Source organism: Nothobranchius furzeri, chromosome 8, assembly GCF_043380555.1.
Source record: "Nothobranchius furzeri strain GRZ-AD chromosome 8, NfurGRZ-RIMD1, whole genome shotgun sequence".
NCBI classification, from domain to species: domain Eukaryota; kingdom Metazoa; phylum Chordata; class Actinopteri; order Cyprinodontiformes; family Nothobranchiidae; genus Nothobranchius; species Nothobranchius furzeri.
In genome coordinates this window covers 63,566,136-63,579,765 of record NC_091748.1, presented here as the reverse complement: position 1 = coordinate 63,579,765, position 13,630 = coordinate 63,566,136, and the positions used below count along the sequence as shown (strand labels likewise).

Here is a 13,630-nt window from a genome sequence, read left to right as displayed (position 1 = left end):
AGTCCGATGGGGACACAAAGCCCTTGGATGAGCATCCTTTCCACTTTTCTGCTTCAGTTTGCCTTTTGCTAAAAGAAGTGATTCAAATCCAACCCTCCACAGTCTGATTCAAACAAGGTGGCGAGAGAAATTCTGCCACATTCGCTTCCTGTGCATCAATGAGTTAGAGTGAGACGCGTCTTTGTGTGAGATGTGGAGTCTTTGAAAAGCCATCTGCTTGTTTGGATGATTCCAGCATTTCAGCATCCTCCTTCTCAGCCTGGTGATGCTACGTACAACTACCCCCCACCACCACCCCTACACACACTGTGCAAATACGCACTGAGCACACGAGCTCACAGTGCCCCGAAAGCATAAGCGGCCACAAGCACCCCCACTCTTGGATCCACCGACACAACTCCTCTGCCTGCTGGAGTGTAACCATGGAAACGAAGCGCCTGCCCAACAGGGGCTGTGATGTAGGCAGCCAAGTAGAGGTAAAATAACGAGGAGGAAGTGTATTCTCCTCCTTCATCCACGCTAAGCACGAGCTGATAAATCAGTCTGTCACACGCTAACACCGATGCTTAGCACGTTTATGGGTGAGCTAACTATTTGTCAGAACTCAAAGGTGTAACTGGGATTTTTATGTGTTCTGTTTGCAAAAATACACTCTGATAGTCTGTGAGCAAGATTTTATCTGGCTCTACTATTGTGTACTTAATGTGGATGTAGACGCTCAGCTAGGCTGCACTTTGGGAGCGCATCTGACGTGGAGCCATTAGGGCACCATGATAGGATTGTAGACTGCTCCGTTTAGCTCAGAAGGATGACAATTAGATTTGTACACATGAAAAACTTCATAACAGCAACATGACCCATTTCCTTTGACTCTATCAAATATTAAAGTTTTGACATGTTTGAATTACCCACACTGGTAAAGACTTTGACATCCCAGCACTACCCTACAATTATCAATAATTAACCATTTAATTAAAAATGGACAGCAATGCTAACAAAACTGGTATTAGGTTTGTGACATTTTAGAATCTCCATTTTTTTCATGAAGATCGGATGTTCAAAGTTTCATGATTAAATATCTCGTTCTGTTGTGGTTCTCTGGGTCAGGGTCACAAGGTCAAAGGTTCCCACAGGAAACACCAGACAACCTTCTCCCGAGCTATTCATGTTCATGAAGTTGTTTACAATAAATCGTGTGAAGCGCCTTGTGATTTTTATCTTGAGAGGCACTACATAAAATGATCATGGTCTTTCTTCTCTTCTACCAGCTTCTCTGGAGGGATTCCTAGGTTTTCGCGGGCCAGGCTAGAGATATAATCCATGTAGTGTGTCCTGGATCAACCCTGGGGTCTACTACTGGTAAGACAAGCTGAAAACAAGGAGGCATGCAGGGGGATCCTAACTAGGGATAGACCGATGTATCAAGCCGATATTTAGCTTTTTATTTACATGCTGTAATCCGCAGATACCCGTTTAGCAGAGCCAACTCAAAGTCAGGAACATCAGCGGATATCTGGACAGGAAGTCTCAATATCCAGTATCAAAATTGAAAGGTTTGTTGCTATGATGTTGCTGCTGAGTCAAGGGCACTAAAAGGTTCCATTTACAGTTTACATGAAGATGTTAAGACATGAGTTGTATTTCCTGATATTTGGACATCTTGCCTCTGACTGGCTAACAGCAACGCGACTCTACCACTGACTCTATTTGCTTTGTCATGTTGATGTTTTATGTACACAAACAACACAAGCCTGAAGGAGTTCTGCTGTGTAGTGGAGTTGCTTATGCTAACGTTAGCATCTTTTAGCTGAAACACACTCTGGTCTTTGCTGGACGCTAATCCGTCAACAGCATTTCCCATTGCGAGCCAAGATGGGTCCATGAATGCTAATTTACAATGTGACATACATCTGGCTGGAATTTCTAACCTGAGCTACTGCAGGAAACAGATGTAGAAGACTGTTTTCACATTCAGCCAGCATGTGAAGCTCAGAATTCAAATTCAAAATAACAACTAAATAATGGTTTCTTTGGGAACTTTGTCTTTAATAATAAAGCTTGACAGTGTTCTTTGAGTTCCAAGGATAACAAATTTGTCATTTACAGTAAACCTGTATTATTAAAACAACAACAACAACAACAACAACAAAACAACAACAACGTTTTTGGCAAAGCAAATACAGAAAAAATGATGTAAGTGGTCCAGCCTCCTCCTATTTGTGTGCATTTCTCAAGGCTGGCATGGTGAAAAGGAACAGTAATCATGGAGTACTACAGAGCTGCCCTTGAGCAAGGCAGTAAACCACCACAACTGCAGAGTATCAGCTCTTTATCCAGCTGATCACACCTATGGCTGAGTGTGAGAAGTAAATACTGCTGTTTGAAGGTCAGCCTGCCTCTGTGGTACAGAGCTCTTCTCAGCCTCTTTCTGGAGATAAGTGATGATAATAAAATTAGCACAAATCCGACATCTGGGTATTCATGCATGTGGAAAGATCTTATTGGATCTTACAATTTCACTATGGCAACAGACAGACTTTCTGCGGAGTTATTAATTCACCATGGTAAGATGTGAAACTTTGTCCAGATAATTTATGGTGGTCAAGGTAAACGCGTTTAAGATTCACAGAAATGTTCTACTTCGGAAGAAATCTCCCACAAATGACGAGTTCTGATCATTTGTTTTTGCAAATATTCCTTCACACGAGCTGTGTTTCCAGTGGGGTTCAGTGATCAAAGCTAGGATAATGCGTTAGACAGTCAGCCCACCTTCTCATCTCTTCATCATTCCCTTTGAGCACTTCAGGTGGAGGAGAGAAAGCCTGCCATGCAGAATGTGCGTGGGCGACTGAGTGGGTGGAATCTGCTATTTGAATTCAGTATTTTCACGTGTAGAAACCCGTCACATGGCAGAAGACAGAAGGATGAGTGGGCAGAATAGTGACGAAGAGCAGGAGGGAACAGAAAAATAACCCAGCAAAGCAAAATGTAATTTATCAACCCAGTAAGAACAGCAGAAAATCACATGCAGAGTTACGACACATGCCAGACACCATCAGCATCTGACTCCTCTGCTCACTGACCCTGCTAGGCTGCCTTAAACATCAGCTAAAATTGCTTGCTCCTAAAGTTCTCGGTGCTCACACGAACTGCTGAGGTAGAAAGGATGCTCTGCTAAAATGCCACGAGGCAAAATTGAATGACATTATTGGAGCAGCTTTTAGTTGCAGGTAACTGCAGGTTTTTACTTTAAAGGGGGCATATTATGTTTTATTTCTTACGTTATAATAGTTCTATGGTGGATCCAAAACATGTTCATGAAGTTGTTTACAATAAATCCCTCTCACATTAGGGCTGTAGCGAAGCCTCGATGACGTCGACAGCTCGATTCTAAAAATTTGTCGACGTCAGATCCGGTAGTCGACGCACCACGCCCACTTGTTGAATCCCCAGGAGTTTGTAAACAGAGGTGGAATCTGCCTGTTTTTCCTCTAGTTCGCCCTCTTCTCCGCCTTTAACGTCTCCGCCAAATACCGAAGACCCGGAAAAATATCCGTCCGCTACTAGATTCCTTTCCTGTTTTGTCCGCCTTCGTCTCCCGGCAACGGACAACAACTTCCGGGGTCAGATGCGCTGCTCTGTCTCTACCGCAGATGTAGAAAATCACCGGGAGCGTTTCTCCCTTCATTAAGGAGCTTCTTTCAGACATTAGGAGAGCTGTTTTGGTGGTAGCAGTCTCTCCTCTGTGCTGGTCTGTTTGCTGCTGGGTGTTTTTGGTTTATTTAAACTTGGTAACTTGAACTTAACGTTGGTAAAGCTACTGTTAGCATTTTTGCTAACAGCTTCTTGCGTTTGGATAAGCTGTTACGTTTTGGTTTAGAGTTCATCTTTTTTGTGGTGTAGATCTTTCTTTTATTACATTTAGAGTGTTGTGGGTTTTCGGTTTAGTTTAAAACATCACCTTGAGTTTGGTTTAACCACCCAGTTTAGAGTTTGGACCTTTGGAGATCCTTATTTTGGTCCAGAACCCAGTAATCTTTGCCCAGTGGGACATCCCAGGTTATTTGTACTTTTGTTTTAATTCCCCACAGGCAGAATTAGTTTTATTATTCCCAACCTGTGGATGGAAAGATTTATGTTTTTGTTGTTGTTGTAAATAAACCTGATCATCATTTTAACTTTTAAATCCCGTTATTGTCCCTTCCTTTTTGCACACGAGCCAAACTCCTCAGGAAGAGTCGTAACACCACTCGCCTCACGCACATAAGTGACCTAAACAAAGTACTAGCATGGAGACACTCCGTCTCCAACCCTCTCAGGCAGCAGCCTGCACTCCCAAGTTCTACACGTCACCAGAACATAACCAACCACAACACAATAAAAGCAGTGTTATACAAAATGGAAGGCCTGTAGTGTTTATTTATTAATTTTTTTGAGGAATTTATTAAGAGATTTTTTTGGTTTTTATTAACTGTGCAATAGAAAAATAATCATTAGATTAATTGTCTAAATAGTCACTAGAATAGTCGACTATTCGATAAAATAATCGTCAGAATAATCATTTTAAAAATAATCGTTTACCCCCAGCCCTATCTCACATAATGCGGTTTAATTCGTTAAGAGTTTCAGAAATTGCTAGAATGAGCCATTTCAGCGCTCTGTCACTTTAAGAAAACAAGCTGGAGCTGGCCACTCCCACCCACCCCCTACTCAGGTTGCTATAAGCTGAGAAGCTCCGATATCTGGGAGGGACTCAGAGTAGAGCTGCTACTCCTCCAGCACGTAAGAGGTGGTTTTATGCTAATTTCCCAGTTTACGACAGAAAAAAAAAGGAACTTTTAGAAATGGCTTGTTTTAGGCTCATTGCTAAAACCAAACACCGACAGAAAAAGGATGGATGGATTTTGTCCACCTTTGGAGTTCACAGAAGTAGTTGTAATCCACATGGCAGCACAAAACGATGCAAAAGGAGAGTTTTGAAAAGAATGTCAACTTTAAGAAAACAACTTCTTAACAGGAACTCCTTTTCTTCAAAGAGGACTTGTTTTTCTGTTTTCTGCTTTTCCTCACCAAACCCTAGCAAAGGAACAAGGAAGATCACCCAGTCAGCTCTTAAATAATTGATAATCCTACCCTCAGCTACCAGCAGATGTCATGGCAACCATGAGAGGAGAAAAGATTTTAAAAAAGATCATCTCACACGATTCTATCAGTTCATTTTCACATTCATAAAAAGCCATCCTCTGTCACACACAAACACCCCTCAGCTGTCTTGTTAACTGTTCAGTCAGGATTCTTGCTGCTTGCAGTGTGAACCCCCTTTTAGCTCAGGGACACATACGTAGCTGTAAAACTCAGAGAAATCAAAAGAAATTGTTGCAGGAGGCCGTTTTCTTCCTAAACAAGTGTTTGGAATGTAAACCCCAACAAAACTTAAATAAAATTGAAATTTCCATAAAAGGGAAATTAAAAGCAGCAAGAATCCACAAACAGACTGCAGGCCCACTGCGAGTTAATCGTCTCTCAATTGCTATTCACTGAGCTGGTAAAGCTTCCTACTGAGATTTTGCCCTAAAATAATGAGGGGACCTTCTTCTGACATGCGCTAGGCAGGCTGCAAACTCGTCTCAGCTCCAGCAACGACACAATGAGACGAATGAGAAAAACTATCTGCTGCAGGTCAAACATGCTGAGCTGTAGAAGACTGGATGGATGTCAAGGTCAGCGAGTGGCATTTGGATCTCCAGTCTGTTACATAAACGTGGACCAGTGACTGCTATGTTTGGCCTCTTTTACCTGAATGAACACAATAACTGCAAGTTTTAAAATAAAGTAACTTGCATTTTCTTGTATCAGGAGAACAAATGCACAAAACCTGCTGTTTGCAGGTCTGCGTGGGGCACTGACCAACATGACTTCTATTCATGAACATAAAGGAACAATGAGCTCATGTCCAATCTGTGTCAATTTCTTAATTATTTGTTGTTTTTATTGTTCTATCTTGAAATGTGCCAGAACAAAAGTAGTTTGTTGCTCATTTGAAGCTCGGATCTGAAATTGGTTCTGCCCCAGCAAACATAGCCTAGAAATCTAGAGAGACAGGAACAGAAGCAAAAACATTTTGCCCTGGATGCCGGTCCAGCCATGCTCCATTGGAACCTCCCCAGACTCCCGATGGTGGCTGACCAATCACAGCGCTCTATCGGTTTGGAGACCGTCTAAAAGACAACTGTAGATCCCGCTCCATGACAGAGCCATCAATGGGTCGTGGCCAGACTATATATTTAACATAGAGGAGGGCTTGCCAGGCTACAGCAAATTGTCATTTCTCACCATTTGCAGAGGCCTCTTTCGCAGGTCTCTCTCAGTGACCAGTCTCTCCTGGTCGGTGACGTACAACCCACGCTGAGCCAGGGCTTGGATGACGGCATCGTGACCCAGCAGTGGCTTGGCAGCGTCGCTCTTCAGGATCAGGCTGCCAGCCCTGCAGTAGAGGTCAGCAGACAGCAGGAGGCTGGCCACAGGGGGCTTCAGGTGCTCCTGCTCATACTGGTCTGTGTAGAAGGGATCCTTCAGGTCCACAGGGATGCTGTCTGTGTAAAAAGGAAAGGCAATTTTAGCACTTTGGGTCTCCAATTGTATTAAAATACCCAAATAATTAAGATAAAAAAGCTAGGCTTGCTAAATTTACATTTCTTCTTCTCCCTCTAACAGAACCACTTCAAAAATATCTCGACACAGATACGTGTGGATAGACCTTAGTGTTGCTATAGCAACGACAGGAGGAGTAGAACTCGATCGATTCATCTTTTTTTTTATCCCTGAAGCTTCCAACTGACTGGGAACACCCTTCTTCTCACGGCCTGCACCATCAAAGGGAGCATCTGCATCAGAGTTCACTCAGTGGAATATTGTACAAAAAAAAAGAGTTTGTCCTGGTGACACTTTCGTAGAAACGCAATGAACTTGTGGTCGAAAACACTTGAAAGTCACGTTTTAGCCACTGCTGTACCCACAAGACAACGAACAAGTGATCAAGATCTGCACAAGGGGGAGCTAAACTCTGCACACAAACACCCTTTTTAAAATATCAGCTAGCATCTTTCCTGCTGGCATTATTCCAGATGCAGCCTGTTTATTACTAATGACACTAAATGCATGTGAGGAATTCATTGCGGCAGAGGCAGGGATCTGGAGACGAGCCCACTCACTTCCTCTTCTTCCCCTCCTGCTCCGCTCCCTCTGGAAGGCTGTATTTTTGGAAACGACCCATTTCATTCAGACCGGATCGAAAACACACCGAAGGTCTGCGAGGGAATCTCGTGTTTGCTGGATTGTTACAAAACTGCAGCAAGGATGGGTGCTCTCAAAACAACGATGGGATGAGGTCAATAGGAGGGAGAGTGGGAAGTATTTACAATGAATGAACCCAAATTAATAACTAAATAAGTGAAGAGAAACCAGATAATTAATCTGACAGAAGGCCCTTGACTTGTTGTTTACTATGGCAGATTCCCTGCTGCTGAATGAAGTCAGACTGGGTTATAAGCTGTTAGAATCAATATCTTATTTCTATAGTCGGGTCTTATTCTTCATTCTTAAATCCATATGTCAAGTATAGAGCATAATATGAGCTTATTACACTGTTAAAGCATTAATAGTATATTGAAAATGGCCTCCTGATAAAAAATCAAATTCAACTGGTGACTGTTGGTGACTGTTGTACAATTTTGCCTAACTATTTATAAAAAATCAGTGATTAGTAGGTTTAAAGAAGCATGCCTATTTTAGCCAGAAATACACTCTTTCTCTATTTAGGCCTTTTATCTGCAAGATGAGAAGAAAACAAGGAAACTATATGTGAGTTACAATAAAATTGGAAACAGTTTTAATCCCAAGGCTTTCTGTCTCATTATTTCCAACTTCAGCAATCTAATATGTTCACTATACCCTAATGGTACATACAATTTAAAGCAACTTGCATGTTTAATGTTTATTTACACCATGAAAATCTTTTTTTAAACAAATGTTTGTTTTTATTAACAGGTTACTTTAATAAGATGGCTAAAAGAGCAAAAATAATGTAAAAGATCAATGATGTTGTTTCCATAATTTCTATTTAAATGTCCCATGCGGTTCTAACAACACATTATATCCTGCAGTATCTATATAGTGTGTTTCTATGAGAATATAATGTTGCATTTATTTGTTTTTTTTTTTTACCTTCATAAATCTAAGTAGTACAGTCTTGCGCCTACCTGTCCCGTATGCTTTGGCCAGCAGCCATCTGAGGCTGCAGCAGATTTTTGCTCGGGAAAAGTCATAATGCTCAAAAGACTTCACCGCCGGAGCTACGAAGGTCTTCCTCGCATCCCTGTCGTCCTGGACTTCACCCATATTTTCAACCTTATGAAGCGACGCGGCAGCGGGAAAGCATCCCACCGTGGAAAACAATAAGCAGCTGTGGACTGAGGAGGTGAAAATGTCTTTTCGCAGATTACCCACGAGCTCTTTCAGCTAAAACTGTCACACTGGCCCGTGCTTTGATCTTTCTTCGGTCTCGCGCTGGCACAATGGGTCGCTGCTCTAGGTGTTTTCAATCCATTCTGCTCAGCTGAAATGGACTCCCGTTGGACCGAACCGGGGTTCCGAGGATTTCAGACGGAAAAAGCCGCTCTTTGGCTGGAGTAGAAACACCAACGTTTCCATTATTTAACACGCTCGGAAGCAGACAGTTTCTTTTAAATAACCCGTGTGTTTTCCACTCATTCCTGTAGGACCTTCAGATGCGACTGCCGCACTGGGGGCTCTCAGACCAACACCTTTGCTGCGCAACGCGCATGCGTAACGTTACCTTCGTAGTCCGTCGAACTTTTGACATCTTTTGTTGTTTGGTTTTGCTCACAATTCCGCATAACTCACTTTCACGTGTCTCACAAGAGACTGAAGAATTTCTAAATACTAAAAGGCGGTTCTATTATTAAATATGATGCTAGAATTATGGAATACTTTCAAAATCAAGACATATTTTTATCTTAAGCGTTAATATTTAAGATTACCACATTTCTTAAAGTCTATTGAACACGGCAAAAATATTTACGTTATTAACAGCAAAGACTTTAAATTATGAAACCGCTGATCTGTAGAAACTTGTAATATTAAACACATTTTTGTACCAATTTGCTTTACGATTGAATAATGAAATCACGTAACGTTTGATCAGACATTTGAAATTGTTGCGCTGTGTTTATCCCCGACGTACGTCACTGTCTGTTGTTTATCTCAGGTAATTCCTGCTCACTGCGCAAACCACCTAAAACACTTTCTTAGAAAACGGAATGGATTTAGTAAGGTACATTTTCTGAGGAAATTGGAAAAATCGGCATTTCCCGTTATTCAAGGCAACCTACGTCATCACTGCGCGCCGGTTATCTTTCTTTGGAACGGCTGTTGGATTGGACTCGACTTGAGTGTGAGGCCGTGTTTTTATCTAAAAGAACACTTAATGTACTAACATTTATTTATTAAAAACAGTCGAATGGTGGTTCTAGGTGTGAACGTTTCATGGCTTAAAATTAAACGCTTTTGTTTTCCCGGAAACGAGTTTTGCCACCCGTGTGGAATTTGTTTACTGCCAAGTTTTCTGTTTAACATAATTTTTCGTCACCTCTGCTTTCTTTTGTTGCAGGTTGCTTTCAAAATGTTCATGCCCAGAGCCCTGAAGGTGAAGAGACCCGCTCAGGGACCAGGTCATGCCTCAAAAAAGAAAAGCAAGGCTGCTGATGAAGATGGCAGCAATGAAAGTGGTCTGCAGACACCTGCTGAAGGATGGGAAGCACGTGAAGACAAGACAACACAAGAAGAAACACATTCACATTTTAAAGACAGAACCACATGTGACTATAGACCCAAGTCATCTTCAGATGAGGATGAAGAGGAACCAGTCAAATCTTTCAAAAAGAACCAGAGATGGCCGGAGCCGGGGGAGCCCGTTTGTGTGATGTGTGGTCGCTATGGGGAGTACATTTGTGATGCTACTGATAATGATGTCTGCAGCCTCGAATGCAAAGCCAAGCATTTAGTTCAAATGGGGATGGGGACCGGGGCAGCTGCCTTCAACAGTAAGGACACACCCTATCCTAAATCTCAACACGGGGCGGGTAACACTGGTGGGGTGGGTGTAAACGAACCCTGCTATTCCTACAAGGAAGATCCGTTCATATCGGGCCTGGCGGACGAGCAGGTGGAGCGGATTAAACTAGAGCTCGGCATCAAGACAGAAGGAAAGGATATTGCACGGCCCATCATCGAATTTGAACACTGCGGCTTCCCTTCGATGTTATATGGTAACCTCAAAAAGGCCGGTTACGAGGCACCCACGCCGGTCCAGATGCAAATGTTGCCAGTTGGTCTCACAGGCAGGGATGTGATCGCCAGCGCTGACACGGGATCGGGGAAGACCGTGGCCTTTCTGCTGCCGGTGGTGGTGAAGGCACTGCAGGTACAGGAAAACAGCCTAGAAGATGATACCTAATCCACTGAAACAGGCTACTCATGTGAAAATTACTCAAAAGCAAGATAAAAACTATTAGCTTCTGTAAAAAAAAATCTGCGAAAAGAGATAAAACATCACACTTTCACGGCAATACTCTCCCTTTTTGTTTGCCAACTATAGAAAGTGCCTTGGGAATAATACGAGCATCACTTCAAGATTAAAGAGTGAAAACTTGCCTGCCTGCTGTGTGAATCTAGACTTATGTTACTGATGGAGGAGCCTCCTCCTATGTGACTATAACAAAATGAGTGAATCGTCCTTGAAAAACCTTGCCACAAAAGAAATTCCATTTGAGGATGTAATCTGTATCACGTTTGTCTTTAGAAACCAGCTGAGGGTGTGTGCAGCCCCGTGGCTCTGATCCTGACCCCCACCAGAGAGCTGGCCATTCAGATAGAGAAACAAGCCAAGGAGCTGGTGATGGGACTCGCCAACATGAGGACAGCTCTGCTTGTTGGGGGTATGCCCCTCCCACCACAGCTGCACCGCCTCAAGAGCAGCATCAAAGTAAACCTACAGCTTATTCTCCTCTGGCTTGTTGAGTTTCTGACTTCTCGGGTTTCATTACGTGTCATTTCTCCTTATCTCATTCAGATTGTCATCGCTACACCCGGGAGACTCATTGAGATCCTGAAGCAGAAAGCGCTGCAGCTGGACGAGGTGAAGATTGTGGTGGTCGACGAGGTAGACACCATGCTGAAGATGGGTTTCCAGCAGCAAGTGCTTGAGGTTCTGGAGCAGGTTCCCAAAAAGCACCAGAGTCTGCTGGCGTCTGCCACCATCCCAGCAGGGACGGAGGAGCTCGCCTCCCGGCTCGTCCGTGACCCTGTACGCATCGCTGTTGGGGAGAAGAACCAGCCCTGTGCCAACGTCAGACAGATCCTGCTTTGGGTTGAAGAACCCTCCAAGAAGAAGAAGCTCTTTGAGATTCTTAATGTAAGTTGTTCAGCTCGGTTTTTGGACTTTCAGTTTCAGCAAAGGTGTAAATTCTTGAAACTCCAACAACTGTCGCCCTCACAACAGCATGTTTGGATCTGCGTTTGCCACAGCCCGGGAGTCCTGGCTTCTCTCCAGGAATCCCAGTTCTAATAATTCGTGACAAGAGAGGTCAGAGAACTAAAACCGAGGTGGATAAGATCCAGAAAGTTTCAGTCCAAATGAAACGTGGAAGAGTTGTTTCAGATCTCCTGCTGGGGAGAGAAAAAATGGCTAAAATAGTTGCAGGAATATGCAGCTGCTTCAGCTGATCAGGAGAGTTATCACCCAGCTGTTGTAAACGTTTACAGTTTAGCTGTTGGATTTGATACGGTTTACAGCGAGGGCAGCCAAACACACCACTGGGACGTGTTTTAAGAATATGTGATGGATGTGTTCATTTTCCCAGAGAGTAATTGCTTGTAACAAAAAGACGGTGATCAGTTTGTTGGAGGGTTATTTGGTTGTTTTATAATCAGCCTCTAAACGTGGGGAAATGTACAGTCATTGCAATATTTGAATGAAGAATTAAAATAATTCCCATTGATTCTTTTATTTCTATTTCTAGGACAGTAAACTGTACCAGCCTCCAGTCGTGGTGTTTGTAGATTGTAAACTGGGAGCTGATTTGCTTTGCGAAGCGGTTGCCACGGTGACCAGTCTCACTACGGTGGCCGTCCACTCTGACAAGAATCAGATGGAACGCAACCGTATCCTGAAGGTGAGGCTAGCAGCGTAACGAGCATTCACAGGAGGAAAAACAATTGGGTTTAATCGCGTAAATAAAGGTGGATGAGTTTTAAATTGAATTATTAGTCTTCCAGCGGTTTGGTTTCAGCAGTGTGTAATCTGATATTATGCATTGTTCCTTCAGGGTCTTCTTGACGGAGACTTCGAGGTGGTAATCAGTACGGGGGTGCTGGGCAGAGGACTGGACCTGGTCAATGTCAGATTGGTGGTTAATTTTGACATGCCGAACACGATGGATGAGTATGTCCACCAGGTTAGTCCAACAATGATGTACATCTCGTAGAAGAATGCTTACAGCTGATACACAATCATAAATCCCTCCTAAATGTCAATAATCACATATTCATCTTTATTTCTTTTCTACCAGGTGGGCAGAGCGGGGAGGCTGGGTCACCGGGGAACGGCCATCACTTTCCTCAACAACAACAACAAACGGCTGTTCTTGGAGGTGGTGAACAGGGTCAGACCCACTGGGTCCATTCTGCCTCCTCAGCTTCTAAACTCACCCCATCTCCATGAACAGCGGAGGAGAGAGAAGCAGAAAAACAAGACTGGACTTGGTGGCACGCTGGTTACTACGAACAACCTTCTGGACATAATAAAGAAGCACGATCGTCGCAAGAAGTAGCCTTCTTTTAACTAATGTTTAGTTTGTATGATGTTTGATCCCCTCCCCGTGGTGCAGTAGTACCGAAAGGTATCAATGCAGCATTCAAAACCCAGCATAGCGTCCAGTTTGTGGACTGGTGTCCCACTGGTTTTGAGGTTACTACCTGCCCTGGAAGAGATCTGGCCAAAGTGCAAAGGGCAGTGTGTATGCTGAGCACTGCTACTGTTGAGGCTTGGGCCTGATTGGATCATAAGTTTGACTTGATGAATTGCAATCCCTTCGTTCACTGGTATGTTGGTGGAGGAAGAGGAGTTGCCTGAGGCCAAGGAGGACATGGCTGCTCTGGAGAAAGATTACAAAGAGGTGGGAGTTGAGTCCATCCAGGATGAGGGGGGTTGATGTGACAAAGTCTAGTGTTTCTGCTCCTAATGTTGGGTTGTTTTGTTCTAGATTTCATGTTTTCTATTCATTCTGCTATTTTCTTTATTGATTCTGCTGCCTATAATATTTTTCTTTTAACACAAAAATATATGCAAACTTCACCTCCATCAGCAGGGTCATTTAAGGATGTAAAAGAATGTCAGCTGGAGCTTTTTAATTTATTTTTGTACAAAAAGGAGAAACAATTTTTACGTTGCACTTGTCAAGATAAAAGGGTGCTTCAAAAAAGTAATAAAAATAATGTAAAAAATGTTGAAAAATAATTATATTTAAAAAACTGAGAAGGAAAAAAGTAAGTT

At 43.0% G+C, this 13,630-nt stretch overlaps 2 protein-coding genes across 5 annotated transcripts in view; one reads left to right on the top strand and one right to left on the bottom strand.

Annotated features, from left to right (window-relative positions):
- Positions 1-9,288, bottom strand: part of camsap2a (calmodulin regulated spectrin-associated protein family, member 2a) — a 58,697-nt gene extending 49,409 nt beyond the window's left edge. For all 4 annotated transcript variants that reach the window (XM_015970744.3, XM_015970745.3, XM_015970746.3 and 1 more), the window contains exons 1-2: positions 8,259-9,288; positions 6,334-6,593 (exon numbers count right to left, since the gene is read on the bottom strand). In XM_015970744.3, the coding sequence (XP_015826230.3) occupies positions 6,334-6,593; positions 8,259-8,397 (399 nt within the window). In that variant the 5' untranslated portion in view covers positions 8,398-9,288. The remainder of the gene's footprint in view (positions 1-6,333; positions 6,594-8,258) is intronic.
- Positions 9,289-9,380: 92 nt separating this feature from the next.
- ddx59 (DEAD (Asp-Glu-Ala-Asp) box polypeptide 59) lies at positions 9,381-13,574 on the top strand. The gene is made up of 7 exons (XM_015970740.3): positions 9,381-9,472; positions 9,689-10,501; positions 10,880-11,062; positions 11,150-11,491; positions 12,099-12,251; positions 12,405-12,533; positions 12,648-13,574. Exons 2-7 carry the CDS (start codon positions 9,701-9,703, stop codon positions 12,906-12,908), a joined length of 1,869 nt encoding a protein of 622 aa, XP_015826226.3. The 5' UTR covers positions 9,381-9,472; positions 9,689-9,700; the 3' UTR covers positions 12,909-13,574.
- Positions 13,575-13,630: the final 56 nt, after the last annotated feature.